This window comes from Takifugu rubripes, chromosome 22 (genome assembly GCF_901000725.2).
Source record: "Takifugu rubripes chromosome 22, fTakRub1.2, whole genome shotgun sequence".
In the NCBI taxonomy this organism is placed as follows: Eukaryota; Metazoa; Chordata; class Actinopteri; order Tetraodontiformes; family Tetraodontidae; genus Takifugu; species Takifugu rubripes.
Genome location: NC_042306.1, coordinates 6,565,156 through 6,584,350, shown reverse-complemented (window position 1 = coordinate 6,584,350; position 19,195 = coordinate 6,565,156). Strand labels below are relative to the sequence as shown.

The 19,195-nt window shown below is 45.1% G+C and overlaps 2 protein-coding genes across 2 annotated transcripts in view; one reads left to right on the top strand and one right to left on the bottom strand.

The window, feature by feature from the left end:
- Positions 1–174: 174 nt before the first annotated feature.
- LOC115248064 (uncharacterized) lies at positions 175–3,790 on the bottom strand. The gene is given in 1 exon segment (XM_029831706.1): positions 175–3,790. A coding segment is annotated over 1 exon segment (3,342 nt). The 5' UTR covers positions 3,695–3,790; the 3' UTR covers positions 175–352.
- Positions 3,791–6,448: 2,658 nt separating this feature from the next.
- The window catches only part of tpra (translocated promoter region a, nuclear basket protein), a 58,403-nt gene continuing 45,656 nt past the window's right edge, over positions 6,449–19,195 (top strand). The window contains exons 1-5 of the mRNA XM_029831116.1: positions 6,449–6,704; positions 9,770–9,874; positions 10,428–10,486; positions 10,710–10,791; positions 18,907–19,010. Coding sequence (XP_029686976.1) covers positions 6,554–6,704; positions 9,770–9,874; positions 10,428–10,486; positions 10,710–10,791; positions 18,907–19,010 — 501 coding nt within the window. The 5' untranslated portion in view covers positions 6,449–6,553. The remainder of the gene's footprint in view (positions 6,705–9,769; positions 9,875–10,427; positions 10,487–10,709; positions 10,792–18,906; positions 19,011–19,195) is intronic.

Sequence of the window (19,195 nt, the reverse complement as noted above, 5' to 3'; positions counted from 1 at the left end):
GTTTTAAATAGTTTTCCTGCTGGGAATTATTTACTCTATTCTTCGTGATTTACGTCATTACACATCTGTCACTACAAGTTATGCGCCAAGATAACAAGAATATTAAAATTATCATGACAATAATTATTGCTCATTGACATTTAGATTCAGATTCAGATCCTTTATTGTCCCACACGGGGAAATTTACAGTGCAACAACAGCAAGAGCACGCATTTAGAATATTTACTTAAACTTAAAAGATACATCTCCTGGATGCACTGGGACACATCATCAGTGATGTATCCTGGGTTCATAGGGTGTTTCGGGTCTCACAACATCATACACCCTCGCCCAGGCGACCCAGCCGGGGTGATCAAGACCCGGCTTGTGTCCCAGTAGCAACCCACGGATCTGCCCTTTTCAGCCACAGCCACCTCGTGGCTCTCTCTGCAGCTTCACTCGCAGCTTTAATGGCCCTCTTTTTGGCTGTCCCTGTGATTCCCAGTCGGCCAAAGGCTTTGCAGAGGGAGCGTCCTGCAAAGCCTCTACAGCCAACTTCTATGGGCTCGTAGAAGGTCCTCCAGCCCCTGCCCCTGCACTCCTCCACCAGCTCCTGATACTTGGCACGTTTCCTTTCGTTGGCTTCCTCAATCCGCTCTTCCCAGGGCACTGTAAGCTCCAGCATGATCAGGTGTTTCGAAGCCTCTGAGGTGATGATCATGTCTGGCCGTAGAGACGTTGTTGCGATGTGCTGGGGGAATAGCAGTTGTTTTCCCAGGTCAACGTGCAGTTGCCAATCAGTAGCTGTGTGGAGGAGTCCCGTTGATATCTGTGGGCCTGCACGAGGTCTCTCTCCAGCTTTTACGAAGGAGATTGCCTTCTTCGGAGCATGATGGTGTTTGCTGGTGCTAATGGACAAGGCTATGCTCTCAGCCACTGCTTTGAGTACCTGGTCGTGGCGCCAGCGATAGTGACCATCAGCCAGGGACTTTGGGCAGCTGCTAAGGAGATGTTCCAGGGAGCCTCTTCCGGAGCAAAGGGAACAGGTGGGTGTCTCACTCTTTTCCCACGCATGGAGGTTTGCTGGGCTGGGGAGGGCATCGTAGACTGCCGCCACAAGGAACCGGACGCGGTGGAAGTCTGCCTGCATGATGTTTGACCAGGTAACTTTGCGCTGTAACGCGCTCTCCCACCTTGTCCATGCCCCCTGCGGCCGGAGTCCCACTGCCCTACCCACTCGCTCTTCCTCCACGCCTGCTTGGACCTCCTCCTGAAGTAGGTGGTTTCTCTCTTTGCCCCGGGCATGGCTGACTTGGGTCTTTGGGAAGTAGCCCAAGCCTGTTCTTCCTATTGCCACGGCCCCAACTAGTGCCTTTTGCCTTAGGCGTGACTCAGCCACATCCACTGCCTTTTCTGCCTTCCACTTCCTTCCTGTCTTCACCTCAATCCCAGCTGATGACACCTTGCAGTCCCTGGAGTCTCTGTACTGTAGGGCTTCTTTTGTGCGTGCCACCTTAAATTCTTCAGTAAGCCCACTGAAGGGTAGCTGCAGGGTGTTACTTGTCCCGTACAGTGCAGCGCTGTTGAGGCTGCGAGGAAGACCCAGCCATCTGCGCAGAAAGCTGCTGATCTTCCTTTCCAAGGATTCCACTGTTGTTACTGGGACTGCATACACGAGGAGAGGCCACAGGACTCTGGGAAGGATGGAGTACTGGTAGATCCAGGCTTTAAATCTACCAGGCAGGCCAGACTTGTCCACCTTAGTGAGCCACCCTCCAAGCTCTTCTGTAGACTTCTGGATAGCAGCAGTGTCCTTCAGGCTGGAGTCAAAGAGCTTTCCCAGGCTCTTGACTGGTTGCTCCGTGATTGATGGAATTACGGTTCCTGAGATTGAGAATCGGAATCTGTCCACCACTTTCCCCTTCTTCAGTACCATGGACCTTGACTTGGTGGGCTTAAAACTCATCCTAGCCCATAGGATGAGTCTCTCCAAACCCTGCAAGATCCACCTACACCCTGGGACTGATGTTGTTGTGACGGTAAGGCCGTCCATGTAGGCTCTTATGGGGGGCTGTCGAACACCTGATCTGGATAGAGGCCCTCTGCACTCCACCTCAGCCGCCTTTACCACCATATTCATCGCCAGTACGAAGAGAACGACGGAGATGGTACAGCCTGTTATTATTCCTTTCTCAAGGCGATGCCAGTCTGAGGTTACTGACCCTGAAGTGACCCTGAGACTGAAGTTATTATAGTAATCCAGAATCAGGTCCTTGATCTTACTGGGAACATGGTGTAGGTGTAGCGCAAGCTCAACTAGCTTGTGTGGGATGGACCCGTAGGCGTTAGTCAGGTCCAACCACAAAACTGCTAGTTCTCCTTTGCTCTCATGGCCCTCTCTGATGAGCTGTGTGACTACACCATTGTGCTCTAGACAGCCGGGGACTCCAGGGATCCCACCCTTCTGCACTGAAGTGTCGATGTAGTTGTTCTTGAGGAGAAACTCGGTCAGTCTTCGGGAGACGATGCTAAAAAACACCTTCCCTTCCACACTCAGTAGTGAGATAGTCCGAAACTGGTTGATGTTTTTCGAGTCCTCCTCCTTGGGTATCCAAAGTCCCTCAGCACTCCTCCATTGGTCGGCTACTCTCCCCCTTCGCCAGATCACTTTCAAGGCCTTCCACAGATGCCGGAGAATTTCTGGACAGCGCTTGTAGACAAAGTAAGGTACACCACTGGGGCCCGGGGAAGATGCAGAACGGGCTGCCTTGATGACTTCTTCAACCTCCTTCAAACTAGGCTCTGCCAGCTTGAACTCTGCCGATGGTGGGGCAGGGCTGATGAGCGCTCTGTTGGGTCCTAGGTCTTGACCCCTTAGTGGGTCACTCATGGTGTTTTGGAGGAAGCGATTCATTTCCTCCCTTGAGCACTCAAGTCAGCCACTCCGCTTGTCCCCGAGCAGCTGTTTAGAAAACCGGAAGGGATTGGCAATGAAGGCTGCCCGCTTCCTGGCTCTCTCTCTCCCACGCCTCCTGTGCCACTCTGCTCTGCGGAGAGTTTTCAACTTCTTCCGCAGGATGATATACAGCTCTTTTAAAGCTTGCTTGTCCCCATCAGAAGCTCTCTTGAACTGTTTCTTGAGGGTTTGCAGCTCCTTGCGCAGTTGATGTATCTTAAAGGACCTGCGGTTCATGGTGTAAGAGGTGGTCTCAGTGTTGCCCTTCTCGATCCGTCCAAATCTTTCTGAGCCATAGCTAACGATGATAGTACTCATCGCCTGGAGTCTGCTGTCGACATCTCCTTTGGCTGTGGCTTGGATGATGTTGGACACATCCTCATCAAACTGCAGCCACTCACTCCGTCTATTTGCTGGGGGCCACTTAATCCGCTGCTGTTGAACTACTCTGTTAGGGTTGGGAGGCTCCGGTACGTGGAGGGACTGGGATCTGTGGGTTGCCTCCTGTCCGGGCTCCTCCTGCGTCTCACCAGGTCCAGGACCTGTGCGTTGCACCTCAACCTCCCGCTCCAGACATTTCATTCTGGCCTGATGGATCTTTAAGCCACGCTGGTTCTTGCACAGCTTGCTGCAGATACACGTTACTGTCGTCGTCATTTCCATTGCAGGGGTCATTAACGTTAGGTCCGTCCGATTGGAGATCTCATCCTCCCCCCCTCTCGGGATCTCCTGGGGGTGTTTCTCTGTAGGGCTTTCCATAGCTTGTTTGGTTTCCTTCTTGCGAAAGATACAGGCTGGGGTGTTAACCCATACTGTCCCGGGTGCCGTCTTTCCGAGCTGCCAACTGTCTTTCCAGTAGTCGACCTAACTGTTCTTGGTTGTCACCTAGTCTATAGAATATACAAAGAGGATGTATATTTACAATAATCCAGATAAATGGATACTCGGCCTCTGTATACCTGTACATAGTACAGAGGGTGAATACAATATACATATCAGAATATATAATATTCAGATTGTGCTAGCGGGTGTTATGTTTATTGTGCAGTCTGACAGCAGCCGGCAGGAAAGATCTGCGATACCTCTCCTTCACACAGCGAGGGTGGAGCAGCTGCTCACTGAAGGAGCTGCCCAGTGCTGAAAGGTGTCCTGTAGGGGGTGGGACGTGTTGTTCAACATGGATGACAGCTTAGCCATCATCCTCCCGTTTCCCACCACCTCCACCGAGTCCACGGGACATCCCATGACACAGCTGGCCCTTCTCACCAGTCTGTCCATCCTCTTCCTGTCCCTGTCCGTGATGCTACTGGACCAGCAGACTATCCCGTAGAAGATGGCTGATCCCACCACAGAGTCATAGAAAGTCCTCAGGGGGGTCCCTGCGCCCCAAAAGACCTCAGCCTCCTGAGCAGGAACAGTCTGCTATTGCCCTTCTTGACAAGGGCGTCTGTGTTGTGTGACCAGTCCAGGTTATTGTTTAGGTGAACACCCAGGTATTTGTAGGACTCCACCACATCAACATCCATTCCCAGGATGTTCACTGGTGCAGGCGGGGGGTTGTTACGCCTGTGGAAATCCACCACCAGCTCCTTGGTTTTGCCAGCGTTGATCTGGAGGTTGTTCCGCAGGCTCCAGTCCACAAAGCCCTGAATAAGTTCCCTGTACTCTGTATCGTCCCCATCAGTGATGAGGCCAACAGCAGAAGAGTCATCAGAGAACATTTGGAGGTGACATGAAGATGTATTGTATGAGAAGTCCGCGGTGTAGAGGGTGAACAGGAAAGGAGCCAGAACTGTTCCCTGTGGGACACCAGTGCTGCAGAGAAGCCGATCTGACTGGGAGCCCTTCACCCTCACAAACTGTGGTCTTTGTGTGAGGTAGTCCAGAATCCATGTTGTGAGGTGGTGATCCACCCCAGCTACCTGCAGCTTGTCCCCCAGCAACCTGGGCTGGATGGTGTTGAATGCACTGGAGAAATCAAAAAACATGATCCTCACAGTGCTTCCAGCCTTCTCCAGGTGAGTGAGGGCGGTGTGGAGGAGGTAGATGACGGCATCGTCCACCCCGATGCTCGGCTGGTAGGCGAACTGCAACGGGTCCATGAAGGAGCTCACCAGTGGGCGCAGGTGGGCGAGGATGAGTCTTCATCAGATGAGACGTCAGAGCTACCGGCCTGTAGCTGTTGAGCTCCTTGGGGTGCGGTGTTTTCGGCACTGGGACGATGCAGGACGTCTCCCACAGCTGTGGCACTCTCCCCAGCTTCAGGCTCAGGTTGAACATGTGACTGAAGATCCCACACAGCTGGTCTGCGCAGGACTTCAGGAGCCTGGAGCTGATGCTGTCCGGACCTGTCGCTTTCCTGGCCCTGTTCTTCTTCAGGGCCTTCCTCACCTGGTGTGGTGTGAGGGACAGGCTGGAGCAGGGAGGTGTTGGTGGGGGGGATTGGCATGGGCCAGGGTGTGAAGTGTCGGGAATGTATGGGCTGAAGTTCATGAGAGAGGGGGAGGGGGGACAGGAGGAACAATGGATTGCAGGCACAGACAGTGGCGGGGGTAGCAGCAGAGGAGACTGGGCTTATTGTTTTATTAAAATGATCTAAATGGAGTCAGTGTGTGAATAATGAAAAATACACATCTTCACACGGCGGGGTTCATACTGACAATAATTTTGATGTTAACTGAAATCTATCTATACCGGTGAAACTCATTTTATTAATTTTTCCCCATTCAGTTTTGAATTATAGTTAAAAAAACCTTTAAATTGTCATATCATCCAATCACAGCGTATATTAAATATTGCATTATATTTATTAACCCCTTTATGGTGTTCAGATCCATGTTGGAAATATGTTGTGCTTCTCCCACATATAATAATTGCTTTTTGTTTGTATTATTATTAGAAACTAAAAAAAAAAATGAGTAGGACATTAATTCATAAATGTGAAATGTGAACTGGCCAAGGATATTATTGCCTATATGATTGTGATTCTTGCAACCCATAGCCGCTTGTCCCTATTTGGGTGTTGGACCATGGATCTATTAAGAGAGCTGGATACAGAAAGCGACCCTTTGAAAGAAAAAACCCTAAAATACTGGCCAAACCTTACTACTGCAAACAGATCCGAGCCTGGCCGCACGTTCATGTATGACCATCCAGTAGTGAATCGAGGCTCGCGACAATATGCTATTATATATTACAAATGTTAACGAAGTCATTTCTCTTAGCCAACTAGCGTTTTATTTAGCTTGCTAGTAAGAGTATAATCACATAAAACTAAATTGGATATATTTTTACATTACAAAACATATAAATATTTTCCCACTTTCACGTCTATTAACACACATGTAGGCAACGCAAGAGAGCATTTTTGACTTATTGTGGGAATCTTTCTGCAGACGATGAGATCTAGAGCTGAAGGCTGGTGGAAAGGGACGAGAACATAAGTGTACCGTAGCTAACAAAGCGGCTGAAGTCCACCTCCACTCATTTAGTTCTTCTTCTACGTCGATGACTGTAGCGGTACAAGCATCGACGTAGAAGAAGAGTAGAAAGCGAAGAAGAAAAAGAAGCTGCAGCGTCATTCGCCGCTTGTAGCTTCTTGGTGGGAATTTGTAAAAAATGACTTCTATTCTGCTACATTTCCTAGAAAGGGCTGAGTTTAACAAATTATCGAAAGGCGTCCAGAGTAAGCTGGAGAAGATTGTAACAACGCTTCAGAATTCTAATGAGTCACTGAAGAATCAGCATGAACGCTTAAAAGCCGACGGTGGTGGGTAGCTGTTTCCCCTACAATTTGCAATTCTTGAGAAATCGTGGCGCATGGCATACTGTGGTGCCAAGATGTCTACTCTGAAAACGATGCCGGGATCCCAAAGTGTTTGGTAGTGGTAGGCTAAAATAGTGGTATGTACCGATCGCTAATGCTGACGTCCATCGTTATTTTAGCGACACGTACCTGTCTGTAGCTCACACGTCTCTGTTTTTAAGCTACTATGGGGATATTTTGATTTAATTTAATGGACATTTTGGAATTTATAATGTGGACAGTAAGCCACAATACACATGGCTACCTCATTATACCACCGTTTGACCTATTAACATATTTTGTTTTTATAATAAAGGATTCTTGGTCTAAATCCGGATCCCCTTTCTTCTAGGCGTAGTATTTGACAACTTGTTTTGATATATGTGTATATATATATATATTCTAATTATAGTCAGGCTTTTAAAGCAGTTTCTCAAAGACCGCTGCTGATTTTCCTCTAGAGACTGTACTTAACACTTTACAGGGCTCGGTCTTCTTTTTCTCCGCCAAACTACTGAGGGACGACATATTGAGACTGAGTTGCCGCGTTTTTCGTATTTGGTATACTGTTGTCGCGGCAAAGGCATACCAAATAATTGTTCACATTAAGTCTAAATTGTACATGAAATTGTAACAAAACTGGTCCGCAGTGGCGCCATGCCGCTTAAAAATAGGGGCCTGTGAGACACGGGCAGGTGCGTGCCGGTAAAATAACGAGAGACGACTGTGAGATCGGTATATACCACTGTTTTGGGTGCAACTTTGGGATCTCGGTGCTGCTTTCATGCGACGCTAACTGACCGGTATAGTTAAGGCAATCAGCAAGGAATGCCACGTCCATTGGCTCTACGCAACAGGCCAATAGATCTCTGTAAATGCTTCTTTCTTGTGGAAGTGACTTTATCCACCAACCTTCTCGGTACTGACGTTTTGCACGTGTTATTGTTAACTTATGTACACATGTCCGTGGTCCATTGATTCTGGTAGTTGAATCATAGCAACTGGACTGTTTGAGTTACATGAAGAAGTTTCACCTCTCATCCAAGAGGTTTCATCAGTTCTAACTGACTACTGGGGAGTTCCAGACACTTATACTCTTCAGGAGTCATTAACGCATTTGGTGCTTAGTCACCTAGTTGTTGGTTGCTCTGCCCCTCATCATGCAGGTCGTTGGAACTTCCTCTGACGCAATAGGGTTGTTAGTAGCCATGTGTAAATGGCCTCTTCTCCACCTAGGGCAATGTCTCAGACCCCCACCTCTGTTAAATGATGGTCTTTCCAGTTTGACAAGATGGCTTCTTTCAATCCTCTCTCGATCCATCTATCTTCCCTGGTCAGAACCTGTACATCACTGTCCTCTGGCACTTGTGAATCGGTTGTTTTGTCTCCCCATTGTACAGGTCTGGGCATTCCTCGCTACACTGACTGGACTGCATAGGCTATGTTACTTTGTGTCTTGGTGTTTTGTCCTCTGGGTGGACAAGCTTCTGTCTCAGGGTGTTGGAGTGCTTGAAGTGCACTGGGATGTTTTGTTTATTGAAAATCCTCCTGAAGTTCTCAGAAAGCCCTGCAACATATGGACTGACAATGTTGTTCCATTTTTTTGGCCAATTCTTCTGTGTCTCCTCTGGGGTTTCTAGAGGATTTGATGAAGGACCAGCCAGAGTATCCCCAAGTTTTGAGGGCTGTCTTGATGTCCCCTTCTTCCTCCTTTCCCTTTGTTCTGCAGGGCACATTCTGGGCCCGGTGGTGTAAGGTTCTGATTACACCTAGCTTGTGTTCCGGGTGGGTGGTGGGAGTCGAAAAGAAGGTATTGGTCTGTGTGGTTGGGTTTTCTGTAGATCTTGATGTTCAAGCTACTGTCTCTTTCGATGTGCACAGCACAGTCCAGTAGGGCCAGATTTCATCCTCTGACATCTTCATGGGTGAATTTGATGTTTTTGTCAACATTGTTGACATTAATATATTATTTTGATCAATTTTAGTTAAGATTAGTGTTTGATTCATTAACTTGATTTAACATTTTTCGTAAGTTTTATAGAAATGGTTAATATAAAAGCTAGAGTTCGACATTGAACTATGCGAAAATGATTGAGTACAGTTTCATAGTGGTGGAAGATGACATATTAACCTTTACTACTTTACTTTTTCATGTGCGCCAAAACCCATCTTTTGCTCCATTCTCAAATGTTTCTGTTCCACACTCCATCCTGAAAGATGGCGGTAATCTACATAAAAGTTATACATTTATCAACTGCCAGAAACCAATAAAGATTTTTTTTTACACTTTAGATGTAATTTAGGATTACCTTGTAGCTCGCCTCTGAAAAATTTAAAGTTCTATCATTTTACTGGAGTATGAAGGGAGATGGCGCTAGTTTTGCTGCAGGTTGTGGACTGGAAAGAGTGGAGCAAAATACCAAAAGATGTACAGAATAAGCTGAAGATATTTGTAAAAGAGCTTCAGAATGTTAATGAGTCACTGAAGAGACAACATGAGCTCTTATATATAGAATGTGGTGTGTGGCAAACTTTTATGTTCACTCAAAATATGGAGCTTAATTTCAATAAAATTCCTTTATTTGAAAGTCAAACATCAGGGGCGCGAGGGATGCCAGACACTTCTTAGGATTAGCTCGTGTTAGCTAACCTTTCCTCTTTACAGCTGCTTCAGCGTAACATAAACTAGCTTGTGAAATTCCTGTCATTATGAAGGCATGTATAAAGTGACCAGCTGCCGGCTGCTTTATGTTCATAAGTAAATACAAATGTGCACATTTGTTTAGGAAAAAACATGACGTGACTGATCTACTTTCTACAGATTTTAAAGACCACCACCCCCTGTTTAAGGGAGCCTTTTCAATTCCTCAAATTTTTTAATGAATATTAAAGGTGCAAAGGTGAAATAAATGTAGGACAGTCCTAAGATTATTATTTAAAATTGCATATTACGGCATTTGGCCTTGTGCAATTGCCTTGTCCTACTTGTTAACGTACTCTATTAATTATTACGTTTTTTGCTCCCACAGAACAGCAGTATTTTGATGTTGAAAAGAGACTAGCAGTGTGTCAAGAACAGCTTGTCCAAGCCACCAGACACCTGCAGAAAGTGAAGGAGGAGAAAAAAGATCTTGGTGAGTTTTTAAGATAATTTGCAGAACAATGCGACAGGCTTGTTAAACAGTGTCATTTATTATTCCTCGAGCTATGTAGCTGGAAATAAATATGGACATCCCATTACATACTGTATTAAAGTCTTTAAAAATGTGGTCTACTCTTGGGGTGCACTTGCTTGGATGTCCAGATCAGGCCATGTTGGCAGTTATTTTAAATGTCCTCCACCTGTAGACTATTTTTGCACAGGGAAATGACTGTGCAAAAAAAGTGTATTTTTAGATTGTTTTAAAATCCATATCAGACATGTAGGGTGCTTAAATCGTCACTCTAATGGCCTCAAACAACTCTTGATCTAAATATAGTGTGTCCTCTCACTTCACAAGCCAGGAGCATGCCAAACTAAATGTTTGAGTTTTAAATAGGGCAAGCCTCCTTGTGTGATACACACATGCATGATTTTAGCTATTTGTCCTCATTTCTTTCTCACCGCTTCTCCCTCATACAAATCATCAAAGAGCTTTGTGTTTATTCTGTGGGCTCAATCTTTATTTCATTTTTATTTGTCTGTAGAAAATGAGCTGACTTTGCTGAAGCGATTTGGAGAGACCTATGAAAACAAAACACAGCAGGTAACTGTTACACATATGTGCTGTATCAGCAAAATACTCTTGCATGTACACTGAATTTCCTTTTGAGTTATTTCTAAATTATTAAATTGAATTATCCTATCTATCTATCCTAAATATCCTAAACTGTCAACACTTAATATTTTCAATATTTACTCTGACAATGCTCTGAGAGAACAGTCACGCAGTGGCAAAGTTCATGGTGTGTATATATTTGTGATTGCAGCAAAAGTATGATGCTGAAGCAGAGAAAAGAGAGCTATCAAGGCTGCTGGAGAAGAAGACACATGAAGCTGAATACCTCATAGGTGAGCTATCACTCTTCAAATGTTTTAAACCCTTCGTTAATGGGTAATCTATCATATTAAGCATTACTCATTATTGAATTGAATCAGATTTATTGCCATTGTTCATGTAATACACAGTATTACACAAGCTAGGAATTTGTCTTGATGTGACGCTGCGGCATTCAACATAAAGAAGACAACACTAGAATAAGATAAATAAAATAAAATAAGACATATATACAGTATATACATAATAGTAAGAAATAGTGCAGGTCAATGCAGGAGTAATGTGATGTATTGTTCGACTGGCTGCTGTACGTGGTGCTTAAGTGATAAGTCACTTGGTGTTCAGCAGCCTGATGGCAGAGGGGAAGAAGCTGTTCATGTAGCGGGAGGTTTTGGTCCGAATGGACCGTAGTCTCCTGCCTGAGGGGAGGGGGGAAAACAGTCCGTGACCAGGGTGGGAAGGGTCGGCCGTGATCCGACCTGCACACCTCCGGGTCCTGGAGATATACAGGTCCTGGATGGATGGAAGCCTGCAGCCGATCACTTTCTCGGCAGCGCGCACGACGCACTGCAGCCTCAGTCTGTCCCTGACGGTGGCGCCAGCATACCACACGGTGATGGAGGAGGTGAGGATGGACTCGATGATGGCCGTATAAAACTGCGCCAACATCCTGGGAGGCAGTTTGAGCTTCCTCAGCTGCGGTAGGAAGAACATCCTTTGCTGGGCCTTCTTGATGAGGGAGCTGATGGTTGGCTCCCACTTAAGGTCCCGGGTGATGGTGGTGCCCAGGAAGCGGAAGGAGTCCGCGATGGTGATGGGGGAGTCCATGAGGGCAAGGGGGGGCAAAGGGGCTGTGACTTTCCTGAAGTCCACAATCATCTCCACTGTCTTCTGAGCGTTCAGCTGCAGGTTGTTGTGTCCGCACCAGGACACCAGTCAAGCCACCTCCCTCCTGTAGGCAGTCTCTACATGCAGCTCTGTCACTTTGTTTTGACCACAATATGATCCTGTGCGAGTGTGATTTTGTTATCAGACAACACTGAGAGATGATGCGCTTACAAAGTAAATTTATGTTTTCACTTAAGCTGCATCAGTGCGCCCTAGAAATATTATTAGTCGCACTCTTAAAAAAAGGTAGGTACAGGAGGTACAGAACTTATCCCAGTGTTGCCTAAACTTCAGACCTTCAGTCTGAGATGTCAGGTGTTTGACTTGGGAGGACAGTGACCTGAACTGTTTTGCTTTTTGGACCCTTTCAGAGTAGTGGCAAGCCCGGTCTTCTAGTCTACTTAATAATGTATCAATTGCCAGAACACCCAGTGTTTTAGAGGTAACTCTGTTTATAGTGTGGATACTGTGTCTTCTATTTAGTCTTGAGCCTTTGTATGTTGGACATTGGTGTGGTTTTCCTTGGTTAATAAAACAGAGGAAAAAGACAGCAGCTGCTATGTTATAAAAGGTTTAGATATTTTTGAATTAGTTGCAAATTTTTTTTAGAGGCTGAAATTCAAGACAGTATTTTCATGCCGACCTCAGAGTAGAAGCAGGTTTACATTCTGCTGCTCTTGAGAGCCCTCAACCTAATTTTTGTGAAATCGTAACACATGCTTAACACCAAACATCTTAATTTGTATGTGGTAAATATAACATTCTGCCCATCATATAGTTCACACCAAAAGACACATCAAATGAATTCTGAGTATCAGCAGATTTTAGAAATGATTCTGACAACTCCCTGAAAAGCCATAATGTATTTGTTTCAGTTCAATTCAACTTTATATACATAATTGGTCTGTTTTAGTTGAGATTATAGGCAGTTTACAGAAACCTAGATTTTGACACCCAAGCAAGATACAGTGCCAAGGTAAACCTCACTTTTAAATACCTTATGCTGGCACAGGGTCACATGAGGTATATATTTTGCTAATGGTTAGTCCAGTCACGTAAAGGAAGAGGGGAAGGGCAGAAGAGGTGTATTTAACTGTTATGACGAGTTTTTATACTGAAAATGTAGGTATAAAACAGTGTCAGTGTGCAGTTTCAGAGAAAACCAAAGCTGAATGTTGGTTGAGAGAAAAGCACCAAACTAGAGAAGTCATGACCTTGGCTCAGAGAGAGCCAACCTAAAGGATCTAAACAAATTGTACTTTCAGAACAAAAAAAAAACAAACGAGAATTTAGCACTGGAGGGGGAAGGCGGGGCTTTTGTAGGTTGAGGGCCGACAGGGCCAGATGCATTGTTAAGGACACAACAGTGCCTACTACCCATGGATCTATTAAGAGAAATGGATAACGTGTTGGAGCAGTCATTCATTCATTCCTCTGAAAGTTGCTGGGTCGCACATGAAACAAGAAAACGCTCGACCTCTGCACAGGCTCCGTAGCGTCACAGGGGCTGAAATTGCGAAGTAGCGTTTTCTACAAACACGTCAAATTGCCATTTGGACTCTACTGGGTTCAATTGACATTTTCCGTGGTTGCTGCTGCGTGTTCATGAGGTATTTTTTAGGTGTTTATTGTGGCCAAGCCACAGCAAACAGTGACTGTTGCGAAGAGGCAGCGTTTAAGTAAATTGTAATGTAATTTATAATGTATAATTTAACCAAATTGTGTTTCTGTTAGAGGTGTTAATCTGTGAAATAGCTCTATTGATGAATTCAAATCAGGTTGTAGTTGATAGTTTACATGCGACAGTTAAGATGAGGTCTTTAAAATGAATGTTTCTGTGAGTTAAGCCATTAATGCCAAAAATGTCAATATCTTTCTAACTTTACTCAAATGTGTACAGTATTAACCATACTGCTGATATTGAGATAATTAAATGTTTATTTAATAATATTGAACAGATACTACGGATGTATTAAAGATAAGTCCACATCTCGACTAGCCATGAACAATTAATGTAATTATTGATTACTCTTGTTAGTTATGCTGACAATGACTAATAAGTCAGCAGACAGTAAATATGTTGGTTATACTAAATAGTAGTCCTAGTTTTGTGAGCAATGGAACGTGTTTGATCTCATCACATTCCTCCAGCCTTCTGTTGTACATCTCATCATCTACAGCAAGATTTTCACAATAAGTCAAAATGTCCTCTTGTGTTGCCTACAGGTGTGTCAATGGAATTGAGCGTTTTAAAATGTTTCACGTTTTGGTATGCAAAAATATGTTTAATTTACATTGATATAATATATTCTAATTTTGCTAGCAGGCTAAATAAAATGCTAGTTGGCTAAGACAAATCACTTAGTTAACAATTGTAATAATACCACTGCGTTGGGAGCCTTGATCCACTACTGGACGTCACACATGAATGTGCAACCAGGCTCGGTCTGTGATGCGAGTTGACAATGTAACTTCTCTATAGGACTAGGTGTTAGAGTCCCGACCTATTCATGGCAAGTGAAGAAGACTTGGATGGAGCAGGATTGGCACTCATGATTCTGTGGTGTCACCAGCTCGACACATCATCAGTTGTGTGCCTTGGCATCATTAGGTGTTTCAGCCATTTAAACACAAGACACCCTCCACCAAGGTTGGCCCATCACAGGCTGATCAAACCTGGGTGTGTGTGTTGCACAATGGCACCACATGATCACTTGGCCGCCCACAATATGTCCCTCCGTTTCAACCACAGCCAGTGACTGCTTTGCTCTGCTGTGGCAGCGAGCTCTTTTACTGCCCTCCGTTGGGCCTGCCCTCTTATGCCCATTTCCTTCAGGAGCTTTGTGGTGGTTCTGGAAACAAAGCCTCTGCAGTCTACCTCCACAGGCCACACTTTTACACTCCAGCCCCGCCCCTCTGCTTCAGCTGCTAGGTTCGCATAACGTAGTCTCTTCCGTTCGTATGCCTCACCGATCGCCTCCTCCCATGGGACGGTGAGCTCCACGATGAAAACGCGCCGACAGGATTTGGACCATAGGACCAGGTCTGGGTGCAAGTTGGTAACTGCGACTTCAGATGGAAAAATAAGCCTCTGGCTGAGGTCCACCCACATTTCTCAGTCTCGGGCAACGGTGAGTGCGCTGGCCTCCGGAGGAGCTGGCTTACTCCCTCGTTTCTCCCCTCCCTGAACGAAGGACATTTTCCATGGGGCAACAGGTTGGGAATTTGGAGGCATGGAATTGATCTTTACCCTCCTTAAGTTCAGCCGCCAAGCACTTCAATACTTGATTGTGGCGCCAGGTGTACCTTCCTTGAGTCAGGCTGATCTTACAACCCACCAAGACGTGCTTGAGGCTTGCAGGCGCTGCACACGGTGGACAGGCTGGTTCTTCTCCATACCAGAGATGTAAGTTGGTTGGAGAGGGAAGGACATCGTACATTCAGTAAGAGTCATTTCCAGTCTTGCTTTGGCACATTTATACTCCTCCACCAGGTTCAAGACTGGGAGGGAGAGGACTCCACTGCCGTACAAGCCTATGCTGCTAAGACATCTTGGCAGTCCGAGCCACTTCCTCACCTGCACATTCACCAGTCTCTCCAGCCGGTTGGCATGAGATAAAGTGACCTCGTAGATGGAAATTGGCCACATGAGCCGAGGTAGCAGCCCAAACTGAAAGCACCACAGTTTCAGTTTTCCAGGGAGAGCAGTACTGTTGATCTGCCTGAGGCCACTGATGGTGTCCTGCTTGAGTTGCTCCACCTGCTTTGAGTCTTTGAGTTCTGCACTGTACCAGCGGCCAAGACTTTTAATAGGCTTCTCCAAAATTGTTGGTACAGGTTCGTTGTTAATGTGGAATCTGTCATTAGCAAGCTGTCCTTTGACAATAGAGATGCTGCCAGATTTGCTTGGTTTAATCTCCATCCGTGCCCATTGAATGTTTTTCTGGAGTTTCTCCAGTAGGCGTTTGGTGCATGCCCTTGTTGTTGTTATTGTTGTCATGTCATCCATGTACGCCCTAATTGGAGGAAGACGCAGTCCATTCTTCAACCGTTCCCCTCTAACCACCCAACAAAATGCACGAATGATTAGCTCCATTGCCATGGTAAACGCTAGTGGGGAAATGGTGCAGCCCGCCATAATGCAAACCTCGAGATGCTGCCAAGCAATCGTGCTAGCTTGTGCTGTCACACAAAACTGAAGGTCCTGGAAGTAGGCTTTGACGAGCCTTGTGATGCCCTCTGGGACTTGGAAGAAGGTGAAGGCTGTCCACAACACCTCATGAGGCACAGACCCGAAAGCATTGGCCAGATCCAGCAAAACCACATGCAGGTCTTTCTTATCCTTCCTCGCCATCTGTATCTGATGCCAGATGATATTTGTGTGTTCCAGACAGCCTGAGAATCCACTTTTACCTGCTTTCTGCACAGAGGTGTCGACAAAGTTGTTCTGCTGCAAAAAAGCTGAAAGCCTCTGAGCCACAACACTGAAGAATATCTTTCCTTCCACATTCAGAAGATTGATCTGGTGAAACTTATCGATGGTTGAAGAATTTTTCTCTTTGGGAATCAGGATCCCTCCTGCCCTTCTCCATGCCTTTGGTATTATCCCTTTTTCCCATGCCATTTTTATCACCTTCCAGAGGTGCCTTAAGACATCTGGCGTGTTCTTATAAAGCCTATAAGGGACGCCATTGGGCCCAGGGGCTGATGCTGCTCTCGCCCGCTTTACTGTGCCCTCAATTTCACTCCATGTCAGAGGCCTTGTTTCCATCTGGTGCTCAACTGGTTGGATGGGTGGCATGTCATCCGGGATGCAGGCTGGTACATGCCTTTGATTGTCTGAGTAGGTCTTCCTCAGGTGCTCCTCTAGTTCCCTTATGGGTGCTTTGAGGGTCCCAAATTTCTCCTTGACAAAGAGGGCTTTCACAAACTTGTAGGGATATCTGTAGAAGGAAGCCTTCGCTCGCTCCTTCTTCTTGTGTTGCTTTCTCAAGCACTCAGCTCTTCTCAGTGTTGCCAGACGTTGCTTGAGGTCGCCTTGTAGTGCCTCAAGTCCTTTCCTCTCTGCTTCGGCGGCCTTCTTCCACTGTTTTCTCAGACATCTTTCCTTCACAAGCCTTTCAATCTCTCGCTGCCTCCTGGACTTGAGATGAGCTGGTTCCTTCTGCAACTTAAGGTTCCCGCTTTTCACCCCAAATCTCTCTGCCCCATAGCTGTAGATGATTTCCCCAATCTTGTCGAGCTTCTTCTCCACGCCTCCTTTCAGGCCTTCCAGGAGGTGCACAAGGTCTATATTGGCTAAGACAAATCACTTAGTTAACAATTGTAATAATACCACTTCGTTGGGAGCCTTGATCCACTACTGGACGTCACACATGAATGTGCAACCAGGCTCGGTCTGTGATGCGAGTTGACAATGTAGAGTATAATACACCAGAAATCAGTCCAAAAAAACTTAATTGAAGAAGGGAACATACAATTTTAATATAAAGGTAATTAAAAGTCTTTATTACCGTATTTTCTGGACTATATGTCACTCCGGAGTTTAAGTCGCACTAGCCAAAAAATGCACAATAAAGAAGAAAAATAGATATATAAGTCACACTGGCCTATAAGTCGCATTTTGGGGGAAAATTTATTTGATAAAATCCGAGACCAAGAACATACATTTCATCTTGAAAGGCAATTAGCATGGATTAGCAATAGGGTTACAGTATGCTAACGTAACAAATTCAGCTACATGACCCACAACGAACTGAGTACGTGTCTGCTTTGTTAACGTAACATATTAAGTTATTCAGATATCTATAGCATAAAGAACATCCGAGCAAGTTTACCCAACAATCAAGCCTAACTCCATAGACGAAGCACGGCTTGTTCGCTAAAGGAACTCATTCCTCAGGTACACATGCCTAGAGCGCCCTCTTGTGGTTGTCAGTGTGAAAATAACGAACATGTGAAATTCTGTAATAATGTATTTATTTAAGTCTCTCCGGAGTACAAGTCGCACCCTCTGACAAACTATGAAAAAAAGTGTGACTTATAGTCCGGAAAATACGGTAGTTCATTTCTGTAGCTACAACCCATTGGCTGAGTTATAGATCTCTTTCACCATGTTATCCTATGGAAGAAAGTGTTTTTAGGCCCAATGGAAGCAAGTGACCGGTGCCATATTTGCAGTACCAAGATTGGGCCAGCATGCTTTTTTGCTTCAAACTCGGGGTGCTTCCTATATGCAGTTCTCTTCATGGATCCATGCTATTACCGGAGCCAACTAGATGACAAACCAGCAGACTAGACACACCAAAGGCCCTCACAAGCTGTAGTTAATTGACCTTTAAAATTTAAAACATTGCTATAATCTGACCGCCGTGTTAAAGTTAACACAAGCCCAGTTTTATCTATGAGAATTAGCACAGCTATAATCATGACAAAAAAGGAACAATCACTATTATGTTTCGTAGTGCATTTGATAGTGCTTACCGGTAGTTTGTATTTTGTTTTCAACAGCAGCTGGACTTATTTTTAGTCTCTATTGGTTGGTCAATAAAAGGTTTACAGAGTTTCATATTTACCCCCTCACTCCAACACTGGTTTCTTAATCTACAAGTTCAAAGGTTTTGTCTTGAGGAACTCTAAAAGTGTAGTTGTTATGCAGTTCCCTTGGAAGCCAAAATCCATTCACCTTTAGTCGAGCCATTTGGCTACTGTGACCTAAATGATTGAGAATCAACATTACCATATCAGTAGTAGTGTTCTAATCAGTAGGACACAGTGGTTATTTCTAATGTATCTCCAACATACATGCACTGGACATAGATGAGGAGTTCCAAGCAGATGTTTGCCTTTAATCAAATGTTGTTGTTTTTCATACAGGCTTTACAGGTGTCAAGAGCACAGTGTTTTCCCTAGCTTTTTGAAGCTGTGGTGGTCTGCATGGACTGTAGACTGCTGCCGCTATGTCACTAAAGCCCGCTTTAACTGCAATGCTGCAGTTTATTTTTAATACAACAAATGAAAATTTTAATGAATAATTTATTTACCTTTTTTCCCTAGCTGAACATGAACAGAAAATATTGCATAATGCAGAGCCATTAGCAGAGCCCTTATAGGGAACCTGAATGTCTTTTGTTAAGAGAATAGAATTTGGAGGGTGGCTTTTACCTTGTCCAGCATGATACTCCATTTACATTTGACTTGCACAGTTTTCATTTTAATATTTGGTGCGTATTCCATTGCAGCGGAGCTGAACCGTCTGAATGAGAAGTTGACAGAAACCGAGAAAGTAAAGATGGAGCTGCAGTTAAAACTAGATGATGTGCAGTCTTCTGAAGCATCGGCACAGGTATTTCTAAGGAATATTTTAAAACCATTCATTGAAAAATGTTGGTAGTGGTCCCCCTCCATTAAGCAACATGTGTTTCCTTCGTGATGTTATTTTTTTCCCTTTCCACAGTAGGTCCAGTTTATTTGCCCCATGTGAGTCAATCTTTAACAATGTTGGAAAGCCAAAATTGAGAACTAGAAATG